General features: G+C 44.2%; 1 protein-coding gene across 3 annotated transcripts in view; it reads right to left on the reverse strand.

Moving 5' to 3' along the window:
* The window catches only part of PRIM2 (DNA primase subunit 2), a 296,434-nt gene that overhangs the window by 262,918 nt on the left and 7,215 nt on the right, over positions 1-26,301 (reverse strand). For all 3 annotated transcript variants that reach the window (XM_073569406.1, XM_073569408.1, XM_073569407.1), the window contains exons 3-4: positions 21,680-21,783; positions 21,484-21,575 (exon numbers count right to left, since the gene is read on the reverse strand). In XM_073569406.1, the coding sequence (XP_073425507.1) occupies positions 21,484-21,575; positions 21,680-21,783 (196 nt within the window). The remainder of the gene's footprint in view (positions 1-21,483; positions 21,576-21,679; positions 21,784-26,301) is intronic.

The raw sequence follows: 26,301 nt of genomic DNA on the forward strand, positions 1-26,301 counted from the left end.
TTTGCAATCTTTCTAGCTCCGATACTCTTCCCTGTTAGGCCATTTTTGTGCAGTGCAATGATGACTGCACGTGTTTCTTTAGAGATAACCATTGTTAACAGAAGAGAAACAATGATGCCAAGCACCAGTCTCCTTTTAAAGTGTCCAGTGGGGTCATTCTTACTTAATCATGACAGATTGATCTCCAGCCCTGTCCTCATCAACACCCACACCTGTGTTAATGGCGCAATCACTGAAACGATGTTAGCTGGTCCTTTTAAGGCAGGGCTGCAATGATGTTGAAATGTGTTTTGGGGGATAAAGTTAATTTTCTAGGCAAATATTGACTTTGCAAGTAATTGCTGTTAAGCTGATCACTCTTTATAACATTCTGGAGTATATGCAAATTGCCATTAGAAAAAAATGAAGCAGTAGACTTTGTAAAAATTAATATGTGTGTCATTCTCAAAACTTTTGGCCATGACTGTACATAAAGTAGCACAGATTCATCTCGCCTACAACCCCACAGCACTGCCTCACTACTGAGCATGTACATAAAGTGCAGCACAGATTCATCTCATCTACAACCCCACAGCACTGCCTCACTACTGAGCATGTACATAAAAAGCAGCACAGATTCATCTCACCTACAACCCCACAGCACTGCCTCACTAGTGAGAATGTACATAAAGTGCAGCACAGATTCATCTCATCTACAACTCCCCAGCACTGGTCACTACTGAGCATGTGTATAAAGTGCAGCACAGATTCATCTCATCTACAACTCCACAGCACTGGTCACTACTGAGCATATACATAAAGTGCAGCACAGATTCATCTCCACAGCACTGGTCACTACTGAGCATGTACATAAAGTGCAGCAGATTAATCTGAACTAAGAGCTGAGATACTTACATCAGGAACAGAACAGACATTTATAGGACATTTCATCATTTACCCAAAATTCTTATGAAAACATTTACAGCACATCCTGCATTGTACTACCCAATTTATTATATATTTTAGAAGTCTGAGTCAGTCCATTTAATACCAATTCAGACTCCACAGCCCTGCAAGCAACCATGGGCACCCCCCGCTACCTTGGCAACACTTCTTCCCTGTCACGTCATCACAAATGGGACCCCATATTGAGGTACAGCTCCTTCAGTGATGTATTTCCAGTCCGGCGACAAAACTCACTTTCACACTACACCGGCAAACAGACAAACCAGACCCAAGAGCAAAAGTGCCTCTGTACAACTCTGCTCTAAGGGACTTTTTGCTACAGCGCTCAGCATGTCTTTACGCTCTTTCAAACTCTCACTTCCTGTGCACCACGCTGACTCTTGGTCTCCTCCAATCTGCATTTGTAACCCTGGCTCCACAGTGTCAGTACACACTGCTGTGAAATTCTACTCCTCGGGCTCTCATGAACCACAAGACACTAGCTAAATGCTCCTACGTAATACCCCATATAGGGTTAATTGTTGTGAGTTCATTTTCCCCTTCACTACTGAGGCCCGAGGAACTCCCTCTTCTGGTGAAGAAAGGTAGTGAGCCTGATTGTCAAACACCTGGGGCTGATGATGATGACTGGCTGAGTGGAGTTAATGACTGGATATAAGGCTGCTGACGCCCTTCTGGCCTGCGGGTGATTTCTCTGTGGACTTCTAGGAAACCAGTCTGATTCCTGCTCATCTAAAGCTAAGATTTCTGCTTTGCCTTTTTGCATTAGTGTTTTGTTTTCCTTGCTTTTCTGGATTCTGCCATTCCCTGCTGGGGTGAGCTGAATCTCCTTTTGCCTGTTGCTCTGTCTTCAGAATATTCCTGAGTACTGACATAGCCTTTCTTGAAGCCTAGCATCTTCAGGGCCTTTTTTACTGTCAGCTTGTTGGCTCTTATTTTCATAGGGTTTTTCACGGATTGCAGACAGCAGTCTTCCTGTCCTTTCCTATCTAAGCTAGCTTGGGCCCCATCTTTGCTCAGTCTATCTTTCTGTCTGTGTTTTGTTCTTTCTTCTTGCTTCACCGTCATTATATGTGGGGGGCTTCCTTTTGCTTTGGGGTCTGCTCTGGGGCAGTTTAGATTTCCCTTTCTGTCTTTAGGCTATGTAGTCCTCCGGCTGTGATCGAGGGGCCTAGGGCATCGTAGGAGCCCCCCACGGCTACTGCTAGTTGTGTTGATAGGTTCAGGGGTCTGCAATCCGATAGCTGACAACTTCTCTGGTTTTCTGGACTTAGCTAGCATTTCTATTTTTGCCTCCTACGGTGACTCAATCATAACAGTTAATGCTACTGACCACAAGTGCCCTCTACTGGATTGTATGCTATATGTGCATCCTTGAAGCATATCCTGTATCAGCTTTGGGAATGACAATACGTATACTGTATATATTTTGTAATTTTGCATATATTGTACATAACTGGCTCTTCTCGTTGTATACGTGATACTCCTACTGCGTTCTTCTTCCCCAACGACACTGTGACGGAGGAAGGGTCAAAACGTTAATATACCCTGTTGCATTTCTCCCTGCACCCTTAAGTGTGTCTACTTCACATCTACAAATAAAATTCCACAACAGAAAAAAAAGATTCCCCACATCTGCTCTATAGGATTAAGATGTAGGGACTGAAGGCCAAGGGGGAACGAAAAACACTCATGTTTTTGGAACCAATCCATGACTATAGGAACGTGTGACATGGGGCACCTACTCGTTATCAGTGTCCTTCCACCATAGAGTGAACAGCTGTCATGAAGGAATGTGCTTAGTCATAATGCATAGATGAGCCCTACTGTACTGCTCTAGGTATGAGAGAACCCATAGTGTCAGAAAAAGATGGATTTTTGGTTCTTACTGTAAAATCTCTTTCTTGGAGTCTTCATTGGGGGACACAGATTACCATGGGTGTATGCTGCTGCTAGGAGGCCGACACTATGCAAAAAACAAGAAAATGGACTCCTCCCCCGGCAGTATACACCCACCGACAGATACCAAGTACCTCAGTTGGTGAGAAAGCAGTAGGAGAAGCCACGGAACTATAAACATATGTACCAACCCCACAAGGGACTCAAGGACCCAACACGGTACAACTTAAACAGGGAGGGTGCTGTGTCCCCCAATGAAGGCTCTAAGAAAGAGATTTTACGGTAAGAACCAAAAATCCATCTTTCTTTATTGCCTTATTGGGGGACACAGATTACCATGGGACGTTCCAAAGCAGTCCCAAGGGCGGGAACAGCAATAAGGAACGAAAGAACAGGAAGGGCTTAGGTCGGCCGATGCGCCACCGCCGCCTGCAGGACCTTCCTACCAACGACTGCATCAGACGAAGCCTGGGTATGAACCCTGTAGAACCTCGCAAACGTATGCAAAAACGACAAGGTCGCGGCCCTGCAAATTTGCAGAGCCGAAGCCTGGTGTCGAGCGGCCCACGAAGCTGCCACCGCCCGGGTGGAGTGAGTTCTCACTCCCGGAGGCGGCCGTTTTTCCTGAAGACGGTATGCTTCCAGAATAGTAGAACGAATCCAGCGATCGATCGTGGATTTGGATGCCGGAAGCCCTTTCCGGTGACCAGAGATGACCAGCAATGAATCGGATTGACGAAATGAAGCAGTCCTAGCGAGATAAACACGCAAGGCTCTAACAACATCCAGTTTGTGGAGTGACTTCTCAAGAGGGTGAGAAGGAGCAGGACAAAATGATGGAAGAACGATATCCTCGTTGATGTGGAAGGAGGATACCACCTTTGGGAGAAAAGACGGAAAGGACCTGAGGACGACTTTATCCTGATGGAGTACCAGATAAGGAGAACGACATGACAAGGCCGCTAATTCAGCAACTCTTCTGATGGATGTTATGGCAATCAGAAAGGTTACCTTCCATGAAAGAAAAGACAAAGGAATGTCCTGGATGGGCTCAAACGGCGCTTTTTGGAGAGCGCTAAGAACGAGATTGAGATCCCACTGTTCTATCGCCAAATGATGAGGAGGGGCCACATGAGCGACTCCTTGGAGGAATGTCTTAACCTGGGGTAAAGAAGCGAGCTCCCTTTGAAAAAGGACAGACAAAGCGGAAACCTGGCCCTTGAGGGTACTGAGAGACAGACTCGAATCCAAGCCAGGCTGGAGAAACCCAGTATGGACGGAATGGAAAAGGACATTGGAAAGACTTTTATCGTCGCACCAACGGAAAAAGGCCTTCCTATGGTAGATGCGGGAAGAGGCTGGTTTCCTGGCTTTGATCATCGTCTGAAACACCTGGTTGGAAAAACCTGATTCTCTTAAGGTTGCGGCCTCAACGGCCATGCCGTTAAATTCAGAGACCGAGAATTCTCGTGGTAAAGGGGGCCTTGCGAGAGAAGATCCGGACGGTCTGGAAGCCTCCAGGGGACGTCCGCGAGCATGTTCACCAGTTCCGCATACCAATGCCTTCTTGGCCAGTCTGGAGCCACAAGAATCACTGGCACGCCTTCCGATTTTATCTTCTTGACCACTCTTGGGATCAAGGCAAGAGGTGGAAACAGATAAGGGAGTTGGAACTGGGACCACGGAATTACTAGGGCGTCGCAAGCGACGGCTAGAGGGTCCCTGGACCTGGCTACGAAGCGCGGAACCTTGTGGTTCATCCGAGAAGCCATGAGGTCGACATCCGGATAACCCCAGCGCTGGCATATCTGATCGAAGACTGTGGAATGGAGAGACCATTCGCCTGACGCTAGGCCTTGACGACCAAAAGTCGGCTGCCCAGTTTTCCACCCCTGGAATGTGAACAGCGGAGATTGCTGGAACGTACCGTTCTGCCCAGCGCAGTATCTTGGCCACTTCTGACATCACTTGGTTGCTGCGCGTGCCACCATGATGGTTTATGTACTCCACACCCATGGCGTTGTCCGACTGAATGCGGACCGGCTTGCCGACGAGAAGAGGTTGCCAGCGAAGAAGGGCCAGGAAGATTGCTCTAATTTCGAGAAGATTGATAGGGAGCAGAGCTTCCTGTGGATTCCAGCGTCCTTGGGCCGTTCTCTGATGGAAAACCGCTCCCCAACCTAGAAGGCTGGCATCGGTGGTAATGACTTGCCACTGGAGCGGGAGGAAGGACCTCCCCTGGAGGACTGACGTAGGCATTGCCCACCAAGTCAGGGAATGCCTCACTCTGAGAGGGAGGAGAATGGGGCGGTCTAAGGACAACGTCGTCCTGTCCCAAGCTGAGAGGAGGGACAGCTGAAGGGGGCGAAGATGAAACTGTGCAAAAGGCACTGCCTCCATGGAAGCCACCATCTTCCCCAGAACTTTCATGCAGAGCCGAAGGGGAATGGGCTTCGGCCGTTTGAGGGCTCGAATTTCTTTGGACAGAGACGCAAATTTTTCCCTCGGAAGAAACACCCGGGCCAGATTCGTGTCGAATTCCATGCCTCGGAAGGTCAGACGCTGAGTGGGTCTGAGAATGGACTTTTCTTTGTTGACTAACCCTCCGAGACGGCCGAGGGTATCCAGGGTTATGTGAAGACTCAGGAGACAGTCTTGACGGGACGAGCCTTTGATCAAGAGATCGTCCAGATAAGGGATGATGAGAATCCCCCTGGATCGAAGGATGGCCATGACCGTCGCCATCACCTTCGTGAAAACACGGGGAGCAGAGGCTAGGCCGAAGGGAAGAGCCGTGAATTGATAGTGATTTTCCTGAATCGCAAACCGAAGATATTTCTGATGTTGCAAACAAACAGGGATGTGAAGATAAGCATCCCGTATGTCCACAGAACAGAGGAATTCTCCGGGTTCCATTGAGGCTATCACTGATCGAAGAGACTCCATTTTGAAGTGGAGAATCTTCACATGGCGATTGAGCAACTTGAGGTCCAGGATTGGTCGAAGGGTCCCGTCTTCTTTCGGGACTACGAAAAGATTTGAGTAGAACCCTGAAAACCGTTCGTCTGAGGGAACGGGAACAATCACTCCGGCGGAAAGAAGGGAGGAGACGGCTTGAAAGAATCCTGGAATGTGGGACCGCTGGCTTGGAGGTCGAGACAGGAAAAAATGTCTGTTTGGCTGGGAAGCAAATTCGATCTTGTATCCGGATGCCATGATTTCCCTGACCCAAGCATCGTCGACAACAGACAGCCAAGCGTCCGCGAAAAAGGAAAGTCTGCCTCCCACCCTGGAAAAACTTCCAGGTGGGGGTGACCCGTCACTCGGAGGAGAACCTTGCTGGGTAGATTTTTCTGTGGACGAGAAGGCAGGAAAGGGCGTAAAAGGCCGGAAACCCTTTCTGTTAAAGCGTTTTGGCCGAGACTGAGGGAGAGAAGTGCTCTTACCACCAGTGGCATCCAAAATTATTTGATCTAGCTTGGCTCCAAAGAGCCGAGGACCAAGGAAAGGCAGATTGGTAAGCGACTTTTTAGAGGTGGTATCTGCATTCCATGACTTTAGCCAAAGGACTCGGCGTACGGCTACTATGTTGCTGTTAGCTCTTGCTACGCACCCAGCCGCATCCAAGGAGGCGGCTAAGAGGTATTTACCCGCATGATTAATTTGATCTGCTAGATCTGCCAGCTCGTCCTGGAGAGCTGCCGCTAAGATGTCTCTGCGAAGAGTTTTTGCCCAAGCTGAAATGACTTTTGCTACCCAGGAGGAAGCGAAAATAGGACAGAGAGAGGCGCCGGATGCCTCAAAAATAGACTTAGCCAGAGATTCTGTCTGTCTGTTGGATCCTTAAGCGATGCCCCGTCCGGAAGGGATAGAACCGTCTTAGAGGCTATACAAGAGACGGGAGGATCCGCCTCGTGGGCTTTGGTCCATTTTGTGAGCAGATCTAGATCAAAGGGATACAGGACATCTAAGTACCTGCGGCCTGAAAAGCGTTGTTCAGGGTGCTCCCAATGTTTGGTTAGAGTAGTATCGAACTCCTTGTGGTTTGAAAAGGTTCGGGATGGAGGCCTCGCTCGTTTAAATAGAACAGAACATTCCTGAGGAGGAGGTTCATCCTGCTTAATTTCCAAGGTTTGGAAGATGGCAGAAAGAAGACTATCGACCATATTCCGCGTTTTAGATATGTTATCTGCTTCTGAACTAGATCCCGATTGGGGATCGTCGTCAGACCTAGGGTCGTCCTCTGAAGACGGACAAGGACACCTGGGAGAAGCAGACGGGCCTAGCGAACTGGAAGACGAGCCAGACAGAACATGCTTCCTAGAAATCCTACTCGGCCTGTCCCTCTGAAGGTCGCGGTCAGGTGCGGACGACCCACCCTGAGAGGTGGTCGGTGCACAGGTGGCTGTAGATAACTGAGGCAAACGTTCTAAGACCTGGACCAGGGACTGAGAGACTTTAGTCAGATCGGAGACCGACTGCGACATTGCAACGGCCCACTCTGGGAGGTGGGAAGTACCCTCATCACGGGAATCGGTGTGCTCCTGAGAGGCCGACATAACTGAAGGACTGCAGGACGGACAGAGAGGTGACGACTGACCTGAAGCCCACTTCTTTTTACAGCGTGCACAGGCGTAATGGGTAACGGTGGGCTTGAAAGACAGAGCCGCTGCAGGGTTGAGCATAGGAAAGATACACCTTATGGCTGCACTACACCGAAAAGTACTGCAGAGGGGAGCCAATTTGCCATTAAGCGCCGAGCCTACCGAGAGTCTGACATGCAGCCGGACCCTGACGTGTCCCCCAAGCAGCGCAGGAAGCAGAGAAAATTGCAGGAGAAAACTGGCTGTGAGCCCGGAGGGCGGGATTTGACGCCCGGAGGAGAATGGGCAATAGCAGAGAGGGGGCGCGGTAAAAAGGGGGAGTGACATCCCCTAAAAAGAAAGACAAGCTGTGATAGGGTGGAAAGGGCGCGAGAAAACGCGAGCGCAGAAGAAGAAAGCGCGCCCAGAGTAACAGGGAGCGCGCTCAGAGCGGGGAAAGGGAAAGCGCGGCTGAAAGTGAAAGTGGTCTCCCCGCCCGAGCTTCTACACCGACACCGGCGGCGCCGCTAATTAAGGTGAGCCTGCGCTACCCTATGTAAGAAAGAGCCCCCTGAGCCCAGGAAGACCCCCGCGTTATGTGCCTCTGTATTAAAAGGGAGCGCGGCTGATATGAGAGACGTGCGGCTAGTAGAGGCGGGAGATTCAAATGCAGACTGATCTTCTTGACCACTCTTGCTTCCTGAGACATGCGGGGCTAAGGGATCGTTCAGGATCTTACCTGACGTCGCTGAAGAGGAGGGCCACAGGGGCATGAATAGGGAACAGGCGGCTGGGAGAGGTCCTCTTACCCGTGTCACGTGTTGGGAGCGATGGCGACCACCGTCTTCCTCTCAGCCCTGTCCTGGGATAGGGATGAGGAGTTGTTTTGGCAAGGACCGGCCACCTGTCGTCCGCCCATAGCACCGAATGGTGATATGGAAAAAGTCTTGCCTGCGGTACTGAGAGTTGCGATGTGGGCGACACCACACTGCTCGCTCAGCCGCATGATATGGGAAAGCAGGGTGAACATTTACCCCCCGTTTCCCGGTGTAGAATCTGGAAAATAAATGGGAAAAGATTAATACACACACACAAAACCTAAAAGAAAATGGTTAGATGCGGATCTGGGGAGATCCCGGTCCGTCTCCTACAGACACTAAGCACAAACTGAGGTACTTGGTATCTGTCGGTGGGTGTATACTGCTGGGGGAGGAGTCAATTTTCTTGTTTTTTGCATAGTGTCAGCCTCCTAGCAACAGCAGCATACACCCATGGTAATCTGTGTCCCCCAATAAGGCGATAAAGAAAAGGCATTTTTGACTCCACCAGCCTAAACTCTTGACATGAAAGAAAGGGTGCATGGACAGATTTAACTATCATCATGCCAAACCGTGTGGATTCATCTGACCAGGTAAAGGTTTGGTTCAGAACAATTCTTGACATCCTCCTCTGACCCTTTTAGGCTGTGTGCCCACGTAGCGATTTTTAAGCGTTTTTGCTGCGATTTTCGGCGCGAAAATGCTGCGAAAACGTTTAAAAATCGTGTACAGAACGCCCCCATGCATTCCTATGGCATTCCGCCCATGCTGTGCTAATGCTGCGCTTTTTTCTGCGGCGGAATCGCATCGCGGAAAAAAAAAAAAAAAAAAATCGCAGCAAGCTCATTCTTTTGTGCGGAATCGCAAACAATTGCCGCGATTCCGCACCCATAGGAATGCATGAGAATCGCTTACTTCCCGCATGTGGCTATGCCCACCATGCGGAACGTTAAGCGTCTCATGTGCGGTTGGTACCCACGGTGTGGAGGAGAGGAGACTGTCCTCCAGGCCCTGGGTACAATACCCCTGTAAAAAAAAAGAATAAAAAATAAAAAAATCGGGGTATATTTACCTTCCGGCGTCCCGCACTGCATTCCCGGCCTAAGCGTTCCCAGTAATGCCTTGCGGCAAGGCCCTGTAATGACGTGGTCTCGCGAGATTGCTATAGAAACGCGAGACTACGTCATCACAGGTCTCGCAAGGCATTACTGGGAACGCTGAGGCCCGGGAATGCATCGCGGGACGCCGGAAGGTAAATATACCCCGATTTATTTATTTTTTAGCATTTTTAACATTCTATCTTTTACTATTGATGCCGCATAGGCAGCCTTAATAGTAAAAAGCTGCTCACACTTGTCAAGCACTATGTTTGACAAGTGTGACCAACCTGTCAATCACTTTCCAAGCGATGCTTCAAATCGCTTGTAAAGTGCTTGAATATCGCACGCGAAAATCGCGGCAAAATCTCGCGGAAAAAAACGCGCGATTTCTGGGAAGGAGTCCGGTTTTTAGTGAGCGTTTTAAAACGCTACGTGGGCACATAGCCTTAATCGAGGAGCCATCTTTGCCTCCAGGATCTCTTGCTACAAGAGGTTTTCTCTTACCATTGGTGTTATACTCGCTTCTGTTGTACGAGGAAACCCCACAATGAGGACAGTTTGTGAAATCCTGGCACTGGCTAGTCTATTGCTGATGACCATGCCTCATTGAAATCAATTGATTATCCCTCTCATGTCACACTGAAACGGATCTTCAGATCATATTGGTTTATTTGGTATAATGCTGGTTCCCAGAATCACTTATGTAATCACCAGTCAAAAAAAAACTCATTTACTAAGAGGGTCAATTAGGGTAAACGTTGCGTAATCTACATAGGGAGGACCCGAACAGGCAAGTATTTTATATTTGTAAGGCAAAAAGATGAAACAGGTCTTGTCTTATTAGCAGGGTAAAAAACTGGGATATCCAGGACTTGTAGACACAGCAGTAAGAGTAAAAACAGTTATAAGCATTTAGAAAGATATTGTTAGGATCATTGTGACACTATGTAAGCACATGTATACAGCACAGCCCACTGACCGAATGTACAGAAGAGCCACCTGCTGGCTGCAATCAGTAATGCCGCACAGAATTATGGTCATATTTCCCTTGTAGGAACAGAAGCTCAAAATTATATGAAATCATTTTAGCCCTCATTGCCCTATATGTAGGAAATGCAAACCCACAAGTAGTTTCTTGTACAGCACGAAAAAAAAAAAAATTATTAGTAAAAGCACAAACACCAATAAACCATAACATTAAAACCCCATGCCTAATATTGTGTACGTCCTTGACTAATCTAGGCCTGGGCACCACAAGACCTCTAAACGTGTCTCCTGTGGTAACTGGCACAACGTGTTTAGCAGCAGAACCATCAGGCCAAATTCTACAATTCTGACCAGCGTCAATTTATGTGCTAATAACTCTGGAATCTTCCAACATAGCCCAGTGATTCTGAGGCTATTTTTGTGGCACATCATATTTTATGAGAATGGTAAATTTAGGTTGTTAGTTTTATAAATAAGCTCAAAATGTGATAAAAAAAATTGACAAAAACTTCTAAAAAATTACCAATTTTCAAACTCTGAATGATTATCTCTTTAATCCAGACAGTCATACTCCGCAACACAAGACCGTTAATAAACAACATTTCCCTCATGTCTGCTTTACATCAGCACCTTCTGTAAATTGGTAGTTTATTTTGGTAGGATGACTGAAACTATTAAATTGTAGAAGTAATTTTTCATTTACAGAATATATTTTTTTTTAGGGACCTAATCAGATTTGAAGAGTCTTTGGGGGACACACATATTGGAAAAATAGGAAAAAAAAAGTGATACCAGTTTAAAAACAGCACCCCTCATCATATTCAGAATTGCTTTCAGACAGATCAGTAATCCTTCAGGTGTTTTTCAGGAATTAACGCAAAGTGGCATGACATGAAAGAAAAGGGTTATTTTTACCACCTACTTGTAAATATGTTAGCGATTTCTAAACAGGCCACTATGAATGGCAGACACAAAAGCCAATATTTGGTCATGAATTGCAATGGCAACCACCCGGACCGGGACATGTGAAATACAGGCTTTCCACATTCATCTACCTACTCAAGGATATTTCTTGAACAATACCCTCCAGGGAAGAGAATACCTACTGAGAGCAACTGTCATGAAAAAAGTCCATTTGGCCGAAACGCGTTGACATTCAAAGGTTGCTCTTATGTATTGAACTTTAATAAAAGTAATCTTGTTTGCATTCAAAAGAGTGTGCAATTGATATTTATTCTACATGATCTACGAGGGATCTCACCAATCCCCTCAATTGATACCTACCTCCGTTAGTGAAACTCACAGTGCACGCCAATATCTAATTTTTGTGAATCATAATGGCAGGTCAGTTTTAGCATTTAGTGAACCTAGTAAAAAAGCCAAACAAAACAAGTGTGGGATTGCAGTTTTTTTTACAATTTCACCGCACTTGGAATTTCCCATTTTCCAGTACACGACATGGTAAAACCAATGTTGTCTTTCAAAAGTACAACTTGTCCCCCAAAAAATAAACCCTCACATGGCCATAATGACAGAAAAATATAAAAATGTTATGGCTCTGGGAAGAAGGGGAGCAAAAAACATAACTGCAAAATTGAAAAAAGCTCGGGGGTTATGGGGTTAAACATCAATGGTCCGTGCCAACACCCATCATGGCTGACGTTAGCTATAGTGAACAGCTGCTGCTGTGGGGATGCTCCTCACTTGTACCTCAGGTCGGTTTTAATTTGTATTGGTGGTCACTAAGGGGTTAAACCTTGTGAGTTATGAGATGGGATCCCCAGGAATCAGACTTCTTGTTCCTACACATCCCAAAAATGCTTGGTTGAGTTAAAATCTGGTACATTTGGAAATGCTCAAAGTATTGAAGTATATAGTGCAAGCGATCAAATGATGGCCGGTTCACCTGTATTCCTAACCTAAAACTCAAGGAATTAGAAAAATTAAAAAACAGGAATATTTAGCAGCACTAAGTTTGCAAAAGTCAGATCAAAATATAAATAAAATTAACCAGATCAGTAATCAGAGTAATGAGAAAGAAAACGTCAGAATTAGTTCTTTGGCTCACATAACACTGCCTTCTATTGCTTTCTTTTGTTTTTTTGTTTTTTTTAAATCAAAACTGGTCTACCCTAAAATTTTAAAATCGGTGAAGGCAGCTCATGGCGCTAAGTACAAGCACTCACACAGCTCCATCAATAGACAATTGAGAGCCCTATGGATCTCAGAAAATGGCGACAACTTTGAGGGGTTTTTTGCACCATTTACATATAAAAAAAAAAAAATCTCCATATAAGTACCGACCTGGAATATCATACTGCTAGGTAGTTCTTACCATGTAGTGAACACTGTACATAAATAACACCCAAACAATTGTGGAACTGTGCTTTTTTCGCAATGTCACCACACTTAGAATTTTTGTTCTGCTTTTCGGGACTTCACATGATAAAATGAGCATCATTCAAAACTACAGCTTCTTTAAAAAAAAAAAAAAAAAAACCCTCTCAAGGCCATATTTACAGGAAAATAAAAAAAAAAAGTTATGACTGTTGGAAGAACGAAAGGAAAAAAAATAAAATAGCTATGTCAGGAAGGGGTTAACTAGTTTGAAACTTTGGGCAATCTTTATTTGATAGAAGGGTACTTTGTCAATAAGCCGATCACAAAGCATTATTCCCCTGCTGGGACCTCGGGCGATCAGCTAGGAAACCTGGCAGTAAGTATTTACAGTGCCTTGCAAAAGTATTCGGCCCCCTGGAACTTTTCAACCTTTTCCCCACATATCATGCTTCAAACAAAGATATCAAATGTAAATTTTTGGTGAAGAATCAACAACAAGTGGGACACAATTGTGAAGTTGAACGAAATTTATTGGCTATTTTAAATTTTTGTGGAAATTCAAAAACTGAAAAGTGGGGCGTGCAATATTATTCAGCCCCTTTACTTTCCGTGCAGCAAACTCACTCCAGAAGTTCATTGTGGATCTCTGAATGACCCAATGTTGTCCTAAATGACTAATGATGATAAATATAATCCACCTGTGTGTAATTAAGTCTCCGTATAAATACACCTGCTCTGTGATAGTCTCAGGGTTCTGTTTGAAACACAGAGAGCATCATGAAAACCAAGGAACACAACAGGCACGTCCGTGATACTGTTGTGGAGAAGTTTAAAGCCGGATTTGGATACAAAATGATTTCCAAAACTTTAAACATCCCAAGGAGCACTGTGCAAGCGATCATATTGAAACGGAAGGAGTATCATACCACTGCAAATCTACCAAGACCCGGCCGTCCCTCTAAACTTTCATCTCAAACAAGGAGAAGACTGATCAGAGATGCAGCCAAGAGGCCCATGATCACTCTGGATGAACTGCAGAGATCTACAGCTGAGATGGGACAGTCTGTCCATAGGACAACAATCAGTCGTACACTGCACAAATTTGGCCTTTATGGAAGAATGGCAAGAAAGCCATGTCTCAAAGATATCCATAAAAAGTGTTGTTAAAAGTTTGCAACAAGCCACCTGGGAGACACACCAAACATGTGGACAAAGGTGCTCTTGTCAGATGAAACCAAAAATCGAACTTTTTGGCAACACTGTCAAACAATATGTTTGGCGTAAAGGCAACCCAGCTCATTACCCTGAACACACCATCCCCACTGTCAAACATGGTGGTGGCAGCATCATGGTTTGGGCCTGCTTTTCTTCAGCAGGGACAGGGAAGATGGTTAAAATTGATGGGACGATGGACGGAGCCAAATACAGGACCATTCTTGAAGAAAACCTGTTGGAGTCTGCCTGCAAAAGACCTGAGACTGGGACGGAGATTTGTCTTTCAAATGTGTGATCCCACACATAAAGCATTTTTAAAATCTACAATGGAACGCCTGACCAAGACCAGCGACACCCATCGGACCGGACCGCCCCCCGGGTGAGTATAATAAAACTTATTTTTCTTATCTTTCAGGTTGGATTGGGGGTTTATCTAAAGCATTATAGAACGCTGTAGATAAGCCCTGAAAGGCTGCGGCCATATCTTATAGCGGCCAAACCTGATGACAGGTTCCCTTTAAGTATTTCACAATGCCTTATCAAAGCAATGGGCTGTCGGAGTACTGCAGGATATGAGGGTCCTCCAGTGCGAAAAACACGCTTAAGCCCCCGTTACACACTGCGATATCGCTAGCAATATCATTGTAAAGTCACCGATTTTGTGACGTAGCAGCGATATTGCTACATGTGATATTTACCTCCGACCGGCTCCCCCGCTGATTATCGCTGGTCGCGCGAGAAGGTCCTGGATCATTTCTCGTCGGGCGCTTCCTGTGGCGCCAACGAGCGACGCGTGCGGTAGGACATCAGGATTGCCTCGTCTGACAGGTAAGTAGCGACCCCCGACCCCAGCGATGTCGCTGGTGAGATCTGCCTGTGAGGCAGCTCATTAGCGACCACTTAGTTTTTTTCCGGCACCCAGAAAGCATTTCGGGTTAAATCAGTGTGTGGAGGATCCGCCACAGAAAAAAACGTTGCAAGCTCCGTTTTGAAATCTTTGAGGATGGTGACGGACAGCAAGTTTTGGCGGATCCGCAAAAAAAAACGGATGCAACGGACGGCAATCCGTCACAATCCGCCAATAATGGAAGTCAATGGGGAAAAAAACGGATCCTCAAAAGAAAATTGCGGATCCGTTTTTTTCAAAACCTGGCGGATTGTGACTGATTGTAAAAAACTGAAGTGTGAAAGAGGCCTTACACTCCACTGTGGCATTCTGAGCTATGATAAAAGGTTTTCTAATCTGGATAACCCTGCTCTGTCACCAGGTTTTGCTTTCCCAACTTAGAGCAGCGCCCTTTAATGGCAGAGACTCTGATTCCAGGAATATGTCACTTAGGTCGGGGTCCCAATAGAGCATCGGATCAGATATCCTAATGATAAACTCTGCTCCTGCTCTCCTGTGATTGAGTGTGAGTGCTCCGATTCTCTCGCATGGGAGAATCGCAGCAGAGCTGCAGAGGAGGCAGAGAAAGTAATTTCTCCATCTTGAACGCTAATGGCGTCCACAGGAATCGCACTGCACTTAGGTGATGTGCAGAGCAATGTTTCACACACACCCTTAGACTTGTAGGGGTGCGTGCAATCGCTGCATGCAGCTTTTTTTGTCGTCAGATCGCAATTCAATCAGAGCAGGTAAAAAAAAAAAAGAAAATAAAGACATTGAGAACACAAGAATATCAGTAAATTGGTACAAATGCAATCCGATTTTTAAACGGATTACATTTGTCTGATTTAATCGCAAGTGGGAAGAAGCTATTATTGGACTGTTTGCTACAGTTTCGATAAAATCACTGTAGATTGAGCAGTTCTCTGAATGCGGAGCGCTGTATAACCCCGCCCACACCACTGATTGCACAAATGCTGTCAAAAGCAGAAAGCCGTGAAAGGTGCATCTTGTCCTAGAACGCTATGCTGTACTTTTACTTGGGGTTATTCCTCCTAAAAAAAAAATAAGTTATCAATAGATTGACAACTGGGTGTTAGCACTTATGGTGTGTCCCTACACACTCATCAGCATTTGTATTGGTAACACACAGTTGTCAATGTATTCATATAAGGCACCACACAGGGTTAGAGGGGGTTTGTCTGGGATTTTTATATTTATGGGCTACCGTTAGGATAGGTCATCAATATCTGATCAGCCCTGCTAATCTAATGTACACAGCAGCTAAATTATGTTCAGTTGTGGAGCTGCACAGCTCTGCCAACTGTATAGTGGCCACGGCCAGGTACTGCACATCCATCCTCTAAATCAAGAGGCGGGATGTGCAGTACCTGGCTGTGGCCACTAAACAGATGACAGAGTTGTGCAGTTCTGTTCCACAATGGAGCACATCCATCAGCAGCCGGCCCCAGGAAAAGCAGATCGTGGGGAGGAGGGGGTGGGGGCGTTGGAGAATTTCTTCTGGTTCTATTGATATTGGCCAAAATTCTTATGCAAGCCCAATAAAAATGACTAGCAAACCACAGGTATGGACACAAAACCGACCAGCAGTCCATAGTGTTACTATAAAACGGATTTCTATTGTCCAGTCTTGTTCCCAAAGTGTTTCAACATCCCCATGCTTACTAAGCAATGCCTTCAGGGCTGCAATAAGACAATTACAGGACAGGAGCATGTCATACACTGGGTTTGGTCCCTCACTAGAGCCAGATGCCATTAAAATGTACAGTAACATGTGTATTCTTGATACTGTACTCCTAAACCAGGGGAAGAGTCTTGAGGAGATCATTTGCATATTCCCAGTGCCTTCTGGGATAAGTGAAGAGTCTCCGCGAGCTCAACGATCACTGGGTTTTGGCCGTTGCAGCTGAAAAGAGGAAATCGGAAAACCAGGGGAAGAGTCTTGAGGAGATCATTTGCATATTCCCAGTGCCTTCTGGGATAAGTGAAGAGTCTCCGCGAGCTCAACGATCACTGGGTTTTGGCCGTTGCAGCTGAAAAGAGGAAATCGGAAAAACCGTGCGCCTATCGGTGCGCGAAATTTGGCTCATCTTTCATTGTTTTTAAGAAATCTCAAGATGGAAGAGGCCAGGAGCCATTTGGTGAGCTGCATTTCTTGCTACATGTTCACAGATTTACCAGTGGAAAAGCCAAACTTCACATGCCACAAATGCAAGCTTGTGTCCCTGTTGGAGGAAAAGTTGCAAAATCTCGAAGAGAGGTTAGCTACGTTGAAGATCATTAAGGAAGGTGAAGAGTTCTTGGACAGAGCAGAATTATCTCTTCATGTTACAGAAAGAGAAGAAATTCGAAGTGCACCTGAAGAAACAGAGGAATGGAGACATGTGACCCAGAGAAGCAGGAGGATCAGGAGGCAGGCAGCACCCATACTGCTCAGAAACCAGTACCAGGCTCTCACGCAGGAAAACGATGAAGAAATACATCAGGATAAGACTCTGCCAACAAACAGCAACCTTGTACGCCCTCAGAGTCCTCCTGGATGGAGAAAGAAAAATGTTGTGAAGAAGAAACGGAGAGTGGTGGTCATGGGGGATTCCCTGCTGTGAGGAACAGAGGCCGCTATCTGCAGACCGGATATAACTACAAGAGAAATGTGCTGTCTTCCAGGTGCAAAAATTAAAGATGTGTCTGACAGGATATCAGGACTCTTCAGACCTACAGATGACTACCCATTCCTGCTACTACATGTGGGGACAAATGACACCGCAAGAAACGACCTGGAAACCATCTGCAGAGACTTTGAAGACTTAGGCAAGAAAGTGAAAGAACTGGGAGCGCAGGTGGTCTTCTCTTCCATCCTCCCAGTGGATGGCGATGGAACAAGGAGGTGGAATAAGATTCTGCAGGTGAACAACTGGCTACGTCGATGGTGCCGTCAGCAACGATTTGGATTTCTGGATCACGGAGTGAACTACTTATACGATGGACTACTTGCTAGAGATGGGGTGCACCTTACGAAGACTGGAAAGCATGTATTTGGAAGTCGCCTTGCTACACTTGTAAGGAGAGCTTTAAACTAGAACAATATGGGAAGGGAAGCAAAAGACCAGAAAAAGCCATACACCTGACAAATGCTATTGAGAACTCTGCTATTAGAAGTGGAAAGGAAGAACAAAGACGAAAGAATCTAATTAATAAAAATATTGGAGAAAGAGAAACCAATCACAAACTAAAATGTTTCTATACTAATGCACAAAGCATGGGCAACAAACAAGGAGAATTGGAACTACTAACACAGGAAAAGAAATATGATGTCATTGGAATCACTGACACTTGGTGGGACAATACACATGATTGGAATACAAGACTAGAAGGATACAACTTATTTGCAAGAAACAGACTTGATAAACGAGGAGGGGGTGTCGCATTGTATGTTCGAAACGCGTATATCTCCACAGAGATTGAAGCTTCAGAGACTGGGAGTTCTGTGGAAACTGTTTGGGTAAGAATACAAGGACAGAACAATGGAAAGGACACCATTGTAGGCATTTACTACAGGCCGCCTGTGCAAGCCGAAGATATAGATGAACTCTTTATGCATCAGATGGTCAAGTTCTCCAAAAAATATGACATGGTTGTCATGGGAGATTTCAACTATCCAGACATTTGTTGGGAATCTCTCTCAGGCAAAACTAACAGGTCAAGGAAATTCTTATCCTCTGTTGCTGACAACTTTATCTTCCAAAAGGTAAGGGAGAAAACAAGGGGAACTGCTACCTTGGATCTAATCCTTATAAACAGGGAGGAAATGGTTGAGGAGGTAAAAGTGGCTGGGACCCTAGGAGGTAGCGACCATGCTATTTTAGAATTTTGGATAACTAGAGGTGGAAGACCTGTGAAGACTCAGACGTCAAGGTTAGATTTCAGAAAGGCAGATTTTAAGGGATTCAGAAAGAGAATTGGAGGGATCCAATGGCTGGATATCCTTAAAGACAAAAATGTCCAGGAAGGATGGGAAATCTTGAAAAATGAAATTCTCAATGCACAGTTGTTAACAATTCCGAAAAGAGGGAAGAATAGGAAGCATTTAAGGAAACCAGGATGGATGAACACAGAACTTAAGCACATGCTAAAAAGGAAGAAAAAAATGTTTATAAAATGGATAGAGGGAGGCATATCTAAAGAAGAATATAATGCTGTCTGCAGAACCTGCAGGGCACAAATCAGATTATCTAAAGCTGAAAATGAACTGAGGCTTGCAAGAGATGTCAAAAGCAATAATAAAGGATTTTGGGGATATGTCAAAAGTAAAAGAAAAGTCAAAGATGCTATAGTATTTTTACAGGATGAAAATGATGAAATGGTAAGACAGGATGTTGAGAAGGCTGAACTTTTAAATTCATATTTTGCATCTGTTTTCTCTCAGAAAGGAAATGCAACATCAACTGTTATTCACTGTCCTATTAAGGGAATAGAAGAATCCAGGATATCTATAAACAGAAAGATAGTGAGGAAACACTTAGCTAACCTAAATGAATTCAAGTCTCCAGGTCCAGATGAATTACACCCCAGAGTACTGAAGGAGATAGCAGAAGAAATTTTTGAACCCCTCTCCATAATCTTTGAAAATTCTTGGAGAACAGGAGAAGTGCCAGAAGACTGGAGAAGAGCAAATGTTGTTCCTATCTTCAAAAAGGGGAAGAAGGTGGACCCAGGCAACTATAGGCCGGTGAGTCTGACTTCTATACCAGGAAAGATCTTTGAACAAATTATTAAACAACATGTATGTCAATACCTGGATAAGAATGAAGTGATTAAACAGAGTCAGCATGGGTTTGTAACTGATAAGTCATGTCAGACTAACTTAATTTCCTTCTATGACGGTATCACTGATTGGGTGGATCAAGGAAATGCTGTAGATATAGTATATCTTGACTTCAGCAAAGCATTTGACAAAGTCTCTCATACAATCCTTATTGAAAAAATGACTAAGTATGGAATGGACAAGGCAACTGTTAGGTGGATTCATAACTGGCTTAGTGATCGGACCCAAAGAGTGGTCGTAAATGGCTGCACATCCAGTTGGAAGAATGTCTCAAGTGGGGTACCACAGGGCTCTGTCCTGGGCCCTGTATTGTTCAACATCTTTATCAACGATTTAGATGAAGGAATTGAGGGTAAACTGATTAAATTTGCTGATGACACAAAGCTAGGAGGGATAGCTAATACTAGAGAGGAGAGAGAGAGGATTCAAAAAGATTTAAATAAACTGGAGAAGTGGGCAGCAACTAACAGAATGGTTTTTAACAGGGAGAAATGCAAAGTACTACATCTGGGCAATAAAAATGAAAAAAGCATATATAGAATGGGAGGAATAGGGCTAAGTGACAGCACATGTGAAAAAGACTTGGGTATACTAATAGATCACAGACTGAATATGAGTCAACAGTGTGATGCAGCAGCAAAAAAGGCAAATGCAATTCTAGGATGTATTAACAGAAGCATACAGTCTAGATCACGTGAAGTCATTATTTCCCTCTACTCCTCTTTGGTCAGACCTCATCTGGAATATTGTGTCCAGTTTTGGGCACCACATTTTAAAAAAAACATCAACAAACTGGAGCAAGTTCAGAAAAGAGCGACCAGAATGGTGACCGGTCTGCAAACCCTGTCTTATGAGGAAAGGTTGCAGGATTTGGGAATGTTTAGTTTGCAAAAGAGAAGACTGAGAGGAGACTTAATAGCTGTCTACAAATATCTAATGGGCTGTCACATTGTAGAAGGATCAACTTTATTCTCATTTGCACAAGGAAAGACTAGAAGCAATGGGATGAAACTGAATGGGAAGAGACACAGATTAGATATTAGAAAAAACTTTTTGACAGTTAGAGTGATCAATGAGTGGAACAGGCTGCCACGAGAAGTGGTGAGTTCTCCTTCAATGGAAGTCTTCAAACAGAGGCTGGACAGACATCTGACTGGGATGATTTAGCGAATCCTGCTTTGAGCAGGGGGTTGGACCAGATGGCCCAGGAGGTCCCTTCCAACTCTATGATTCTATGATTCTATATTTGTCTAACAGCAGCCCTGAAATAGCATCTTGCAAAAATCAGAGAGTAGAAACATTTTGAGCATTACAAAGACGACTATTTCAGTGACAGAAAAGTGGAATAAATATGTAGAGATGGGGCAGGTTGATGGTAAGACTGCTGGAAAGTCTACTGACAGTTACCTCCATTTGATTGTCTTCTACGCTATTTGGGCTTCATGAGACATTTTGGCCAGGAATGCCAAATTCCAATGAAACAAACTCATTTTATTATCAGGCAGAGAGAACGTGTGATAGCTTAGTAGTTAGCACTGTTGCTTTCCAGCGCTGGGGTCTTGGGTTCAAATCCCACCAAGGATGACACTCTACAAGGACGTTTTACGTGGGTTTCCATCGGTTTCCTCCCACACTCAAAAAACATACCGATGGTGGATCTAGATTGTGAGCCCCAATGGGGACAGTGATGATAATGTCTGTAAAGAGCAGAGGAATTAAAGGCACTACATAAGCGAGTAAAATAAATTAAACGTGTACCCCTTTTACAGTGCCTTCAGTACAACAATTTTAAAAAATTGCAAAAATAAGAAATTTGTTTCAAATAGAAATAATCATTAGTACTGAAAATAAATTATTCACTTACGACTGGCAGTATGCAAGACGCAATATAAAGTGAGAGATGTGATCTTTTCTTCGCTCGTCGTATACTTTATCATTCATTTCATCCTTTGAGGCCTGCAGATATGAAATATAGAAAACGCTTATTAAAATATATAACGCTAGATTTATGTGTAATTCTGTAGACAAGATTCTGAGTATAAGTGGACATTCACACTTACAGAGTAAGAAAACTTGAGCTTTCTTAGTTCAGCCTCCAGCTTTGCATTGTATTCTGGTGAACCCTTCACATAACTTACACCAAGATTCTCGATTGTCTTCAAAACTGCAAACCAACAATATTGCACATTAAAGCAACTTTCATAGGATCCTTACAGTGCAAAAGAGGCTTCTTTAACTTTTTTGAAGTGTCCTGCAGGGTACACTCTCCCTCCCTTTTTTAATTACTTGGCTTATGTTTGGCTAAAATAATACGTTATTCGATCTCCCTGGGATGAGTGCTGCCTCTCTACTGATCTTAGTTTACTGACAGCAGCAGTGACGTCACAACTACAGCGCACTTCACTGCTGCAGTAAATCAATGAGATTGCTGTAGTAGTATTGCTGTCAATGTTGTAGCCAGTAAATGTCAAGGCAGCGGCTGAGAGGCAGAGGTGAACACTGGGGAGAGCACAAGTGCTTGTTACTCGCATTTGCCTAGGGTGCTCAAGTATGCACAGAGTATTGCGGGTGCTCGACTGACATGCTTGAATCCCCGTAGCCACATGTTTCGCAGCTGTTAAACAGCCACTAAACATGGGGGGCTTGCCTGGCAAATACAGACAATCCCCTTAAAGGGGTAGTCCCATCAGCAAAGTTCATATTAACCCCTTAAGGACCGTGCCACTTTGTACGTTAATCACAAGCCACTTTTTTTTTTTTTTTTTTTTTTAAATCTGACCAGTGTTATTTTATGTGGAACGCTTCAACAGATCCCACTGATTCTGACATTGTTTTCTCCTGACATATTCTTTACAAAAGTGGTAACTCTTGTTCGATACGACCTACGTTTATTTGTGAAAATATCGGAAATTTAGGAATGTCACAATTTTCAAAATTTTTAATTCTTACGACCTTAAATCAGAGAGCGTTGTGTCACACAAAATAATTGATAAACAACAACATGTCCTACACGTCTACTTTACATCTGCAGGATTTTTGAAACTTTTTTTGTTAGGAAGTTAGAAGGGTTAAAAGTTAATCAACAATTTCTACTTTTTCCAACAATTTACAAAACCATTTTTTTTTTTTAGAGCCCACATCACATTTAAATTGACTTTGGAGGGCCTATATGAGAGAAAATAAGCAAAAATGACACCATTGTAAAAACTGCACCCCTCAAAGTCCTCAAAACTACATTCAAGAAGATTATTACTGTACAAGACGCACTTTTCTCCCGTCTTATAATCGGAATATACGGTACTTACACTTAGCGTAGTGGCAGCAGGAGTCGGGCGATTGTTCCGGTTGTCCTGGTCCAACGCTGCAGGGAGATGATGGTGCGGCGGTGCTGGGGACTCCGGCGACATTTTCTGAAAGCCCTGTCCCTCGCACTTCTATTGCCTCGATGCTGTGGCCTCCGGGAAAATGGCCGCTGGAAGCGGCGCATGCACAGATTGAGATCTCGGCTCCAAGATCTCGTCTCCTGAGATCCCAGGATGAGATCTCATCTCCCGAGATCTCAATCTGCGCCTGGGGAAAATGGCCGCCAGAGGCAGCACAAGCGCAGAGGCGTCCATTTTCCCGAAGGCCACAGCATCGAAGCAATAGAAGTTTGGGGGCTCAGGGCTTTAAGAAAATGTCGCTGGAGCCCCTCACACCACCGAACCTGCCGCACCAGGCTGGGATGGGAGCGAGATCATCACCCTGCAGAGTTGGACCACTGGAGGAATCGCCCGACTTCTGCTGCCACCAGAACTGCCGATCCCCCCCTCAGGTAAGCTGAATTTAGGCCTGTAAGACTTTTGACACATTAATTTTTTTCTCCCCATTTTCCTTCTGAAAATTTGGGGTGCGTCTTGCAGTCCAAAAAATACTCTAATCCTTCAAGTGCTTCACAGTAATTAATGCAGCGTGGAAGGGAAAAATAAACGTTCTACTCCCTCCCCCAACAAAAATGTTACTTTAGCCCCGTTTTTTTATTTTCACAAGGTTAACAGGAGAAAATGGACCCCAAAATTTGCCATGAAAGTTTCTCCTAAGTAAGCCGATACCCCATAGTTTTGGCGCATGGCAGGGAAGGAGCACAGTTTGACTTTTTGAAAGCAAAAACAGCTGGAATCAAGAGCAGACGCCAATGTTGCATTTGGAGAGCCCCGTATTTGCCTAAACAGTGGAAACCCAACACATGTGACCCCATTTTGGAAACCAGGCCCCTCATGGAATGTATCTAGATGTAAGTTGAGCACCTTGAACCACCAGATGCTTCATAGAAGTTTGTAACGTAGAGCTGCGAAAATTAAAAAAAAAAAAAATTCTCACAAAAAGGTTTGGGGTTTTTTAGCCCCTATTTTTTTTTTATTTTCACAAGGGTAACAGCAGAACATGCACGGTGCAATTCCTCCTGAGTAAACAGATTCCCCATATATGGGGGAAATCTACTTTAGAGGCACAGCGCAAAGCTCAGAAGGGAAGAAGCGCCATATTGGAGTTCAGCTTTTGCTGAAATGGTTTGAGGGTAAAATTTCACATTGGCAGAACCCCTGAAGGTGGAAAAACAGCAGAAACCCCCCAAAAGTGACTTCAGTTTACAAACTACAATGAATTCATCTAGGAGTGATTTGAACATGTTGATGCTACATGTGACTCCCAGAAATTTATGCCATTGGGCGGTAAAGAAAGAATAATTTTTACAGCTAAAATGTTGTTTTAACATCAAATTTGTAATTATTATAAGAGCTAATAGGAAAAAATGGACCTCTCAGTTTGTTGTGAAATTTCTCCTGATTGCAGCAATACCCTACATGTAATTGGGAACTACTTTTGAGGCATAGTACAAAGCTCAAAAGTGAAGGTGAGCCATATTATAGTGCAGATATACTGTTATGGTTTGCAGGTACCATGATCCACTGTGGGAGCCCCTAAGGTCCCAGATCAGGGCTGTGGAGTCAGTTGTGGAGTCGGAATAAAATGGATAGACTCTGAAAATATGCAATAAATTGGGTAAAGTATTTAAATGCAGTATGTGCTGAATATTTTTCATAACAATTTGAGAAAGTTATGAAATTTCCTACAAATTTCTGTTCTATTCCTGATCTAAGGATCTCGGCTTTTAGTGGAGATGAATCTGTGCTGCCCTTTATGGACATGCTCAGTAGTACAGCTCCTCCTCTACAGATCAGAGCAAAAAGGCACTGACAAGGGATGCCTAAAGCCCTGCACTCATCTCAAGAACTCCTAGCTTGAACTGGAAAACAGGATTAAAACAAGTACTTCTTTAAAGCATATCTAAACTTTCCATAAACTGTACATAAATCAAAAGTCCAGAGTATGTTTTCTCTGTATGCTTCATGTTTTAATTTGCTTTTCCTTTGAGCTCATTTGATCTGATGCTCTTCATGTTATTAGCTCTTCTAGCAGTTTCAGTTTCTGGGGCACGATTGAGCACAAACTTGCTCCCTCCCTCCTCCCCTCTTCACAGACTGTGCCACATTATGATGTCCAACATTTACTGAGCTGTACCCTGAGAAACACCTGAGATTGAAAGTTCAGAGTAAAGCCATCTAATAACATGTTACAAACTTATCTGTACTATTGATTGACGCAAATTTGTTTTATTTCTATCCAAAATTATACAGGACTCCCTATTCCTGAATAATTACAATATACCGTACCTTTTTTTTTTATAGGATAAAATTATTTTGATAGAAATCAGGTGTGTCCACGATCAACGCGTTTTGACTAAGTCTTAGTCATTATCTCAACTTTAAGTCTTAGTCAAGATCAGATCATGACTAAGACTTAAAGTCGAAACGTGTTGATCGTTTCCAGGCTTAAAGCCAGTGTGTATTTAGTGCTGGACACCATATAGTTGGATATTCTTTTACTTGTATCTATTGTTATTGTTTTACCTTAACCTCCGCTGGACACACCTGTTTTCTATTGGATTGCTTGTGGTCGCTTCGCCCTGGTCTGTGCGGCGTGTCGGTGTGCATACAGGAGTTAAAGGAGAGGACATGGTGAGGTGTGTGTGTGTGTGTGTGTGTGTGTGTGTGTGTGTGTGTGTGTGTGTGTGTGTGTGTGTGTGTGTGTGTGTGTGTGTGTGTGTGTGTGTGTGTGTGTATATAAATCTATCCTAAAATTATTTTGATAGTCAATGCATATGATGATGAAATGCCTAAGAAACTTCCTATGAAGTCAGCCGTATTTGAGCATTTCACATTAACTCAAGACAAAAAATATTTTTGTGTCATTTTATGACAGATAAAAACAAATCATGTGAGCTCAAAATTGGTGCGTACTCAGACAGTGATTAAAATTCTCCTGAGCTGGGTCTCAAACATCAGTTACAAGATATTATGTGACAAAGCCACTTTAACAGCAGATATGTTTAAAAGACATCTCAGAGCTTGTTGTGAAAGATGATGTACATAACATAGTTTTGAAGGCTGAAGGAAGACCTTATGACCATTACCATTATTTGCACGACCACTTTTTACAGCTCTTAATAGAGAAATGGCCCGCAAACTTGGCGTTTCTCTGGAGAAAGTATTAGAAATTTTAGTGATTGAAGTCAATAACCAAAAGGAGGATCTTAGGACTCAAGAGATGCTTTATATTTCCTAAAATGGACGCCTGCACACGT

The sequence above is a fragment of the Dendrobates tinctorius genome, unplaced genomic scaffold, assembly GCF_039654945.1.
Source record: "Dendrobates tinctorius isolate UK_male_01 unplaced genomic scaffold, ASM3965494v1 ptg000024l, whole genome shotgun sequence".
Taxonomy (NCBI): Eukaryota; Metazoa; Chordata; class Amphibia; order Anura; family Dendrobatidae; genus Dendrobates; species Dendrobates tinctorius.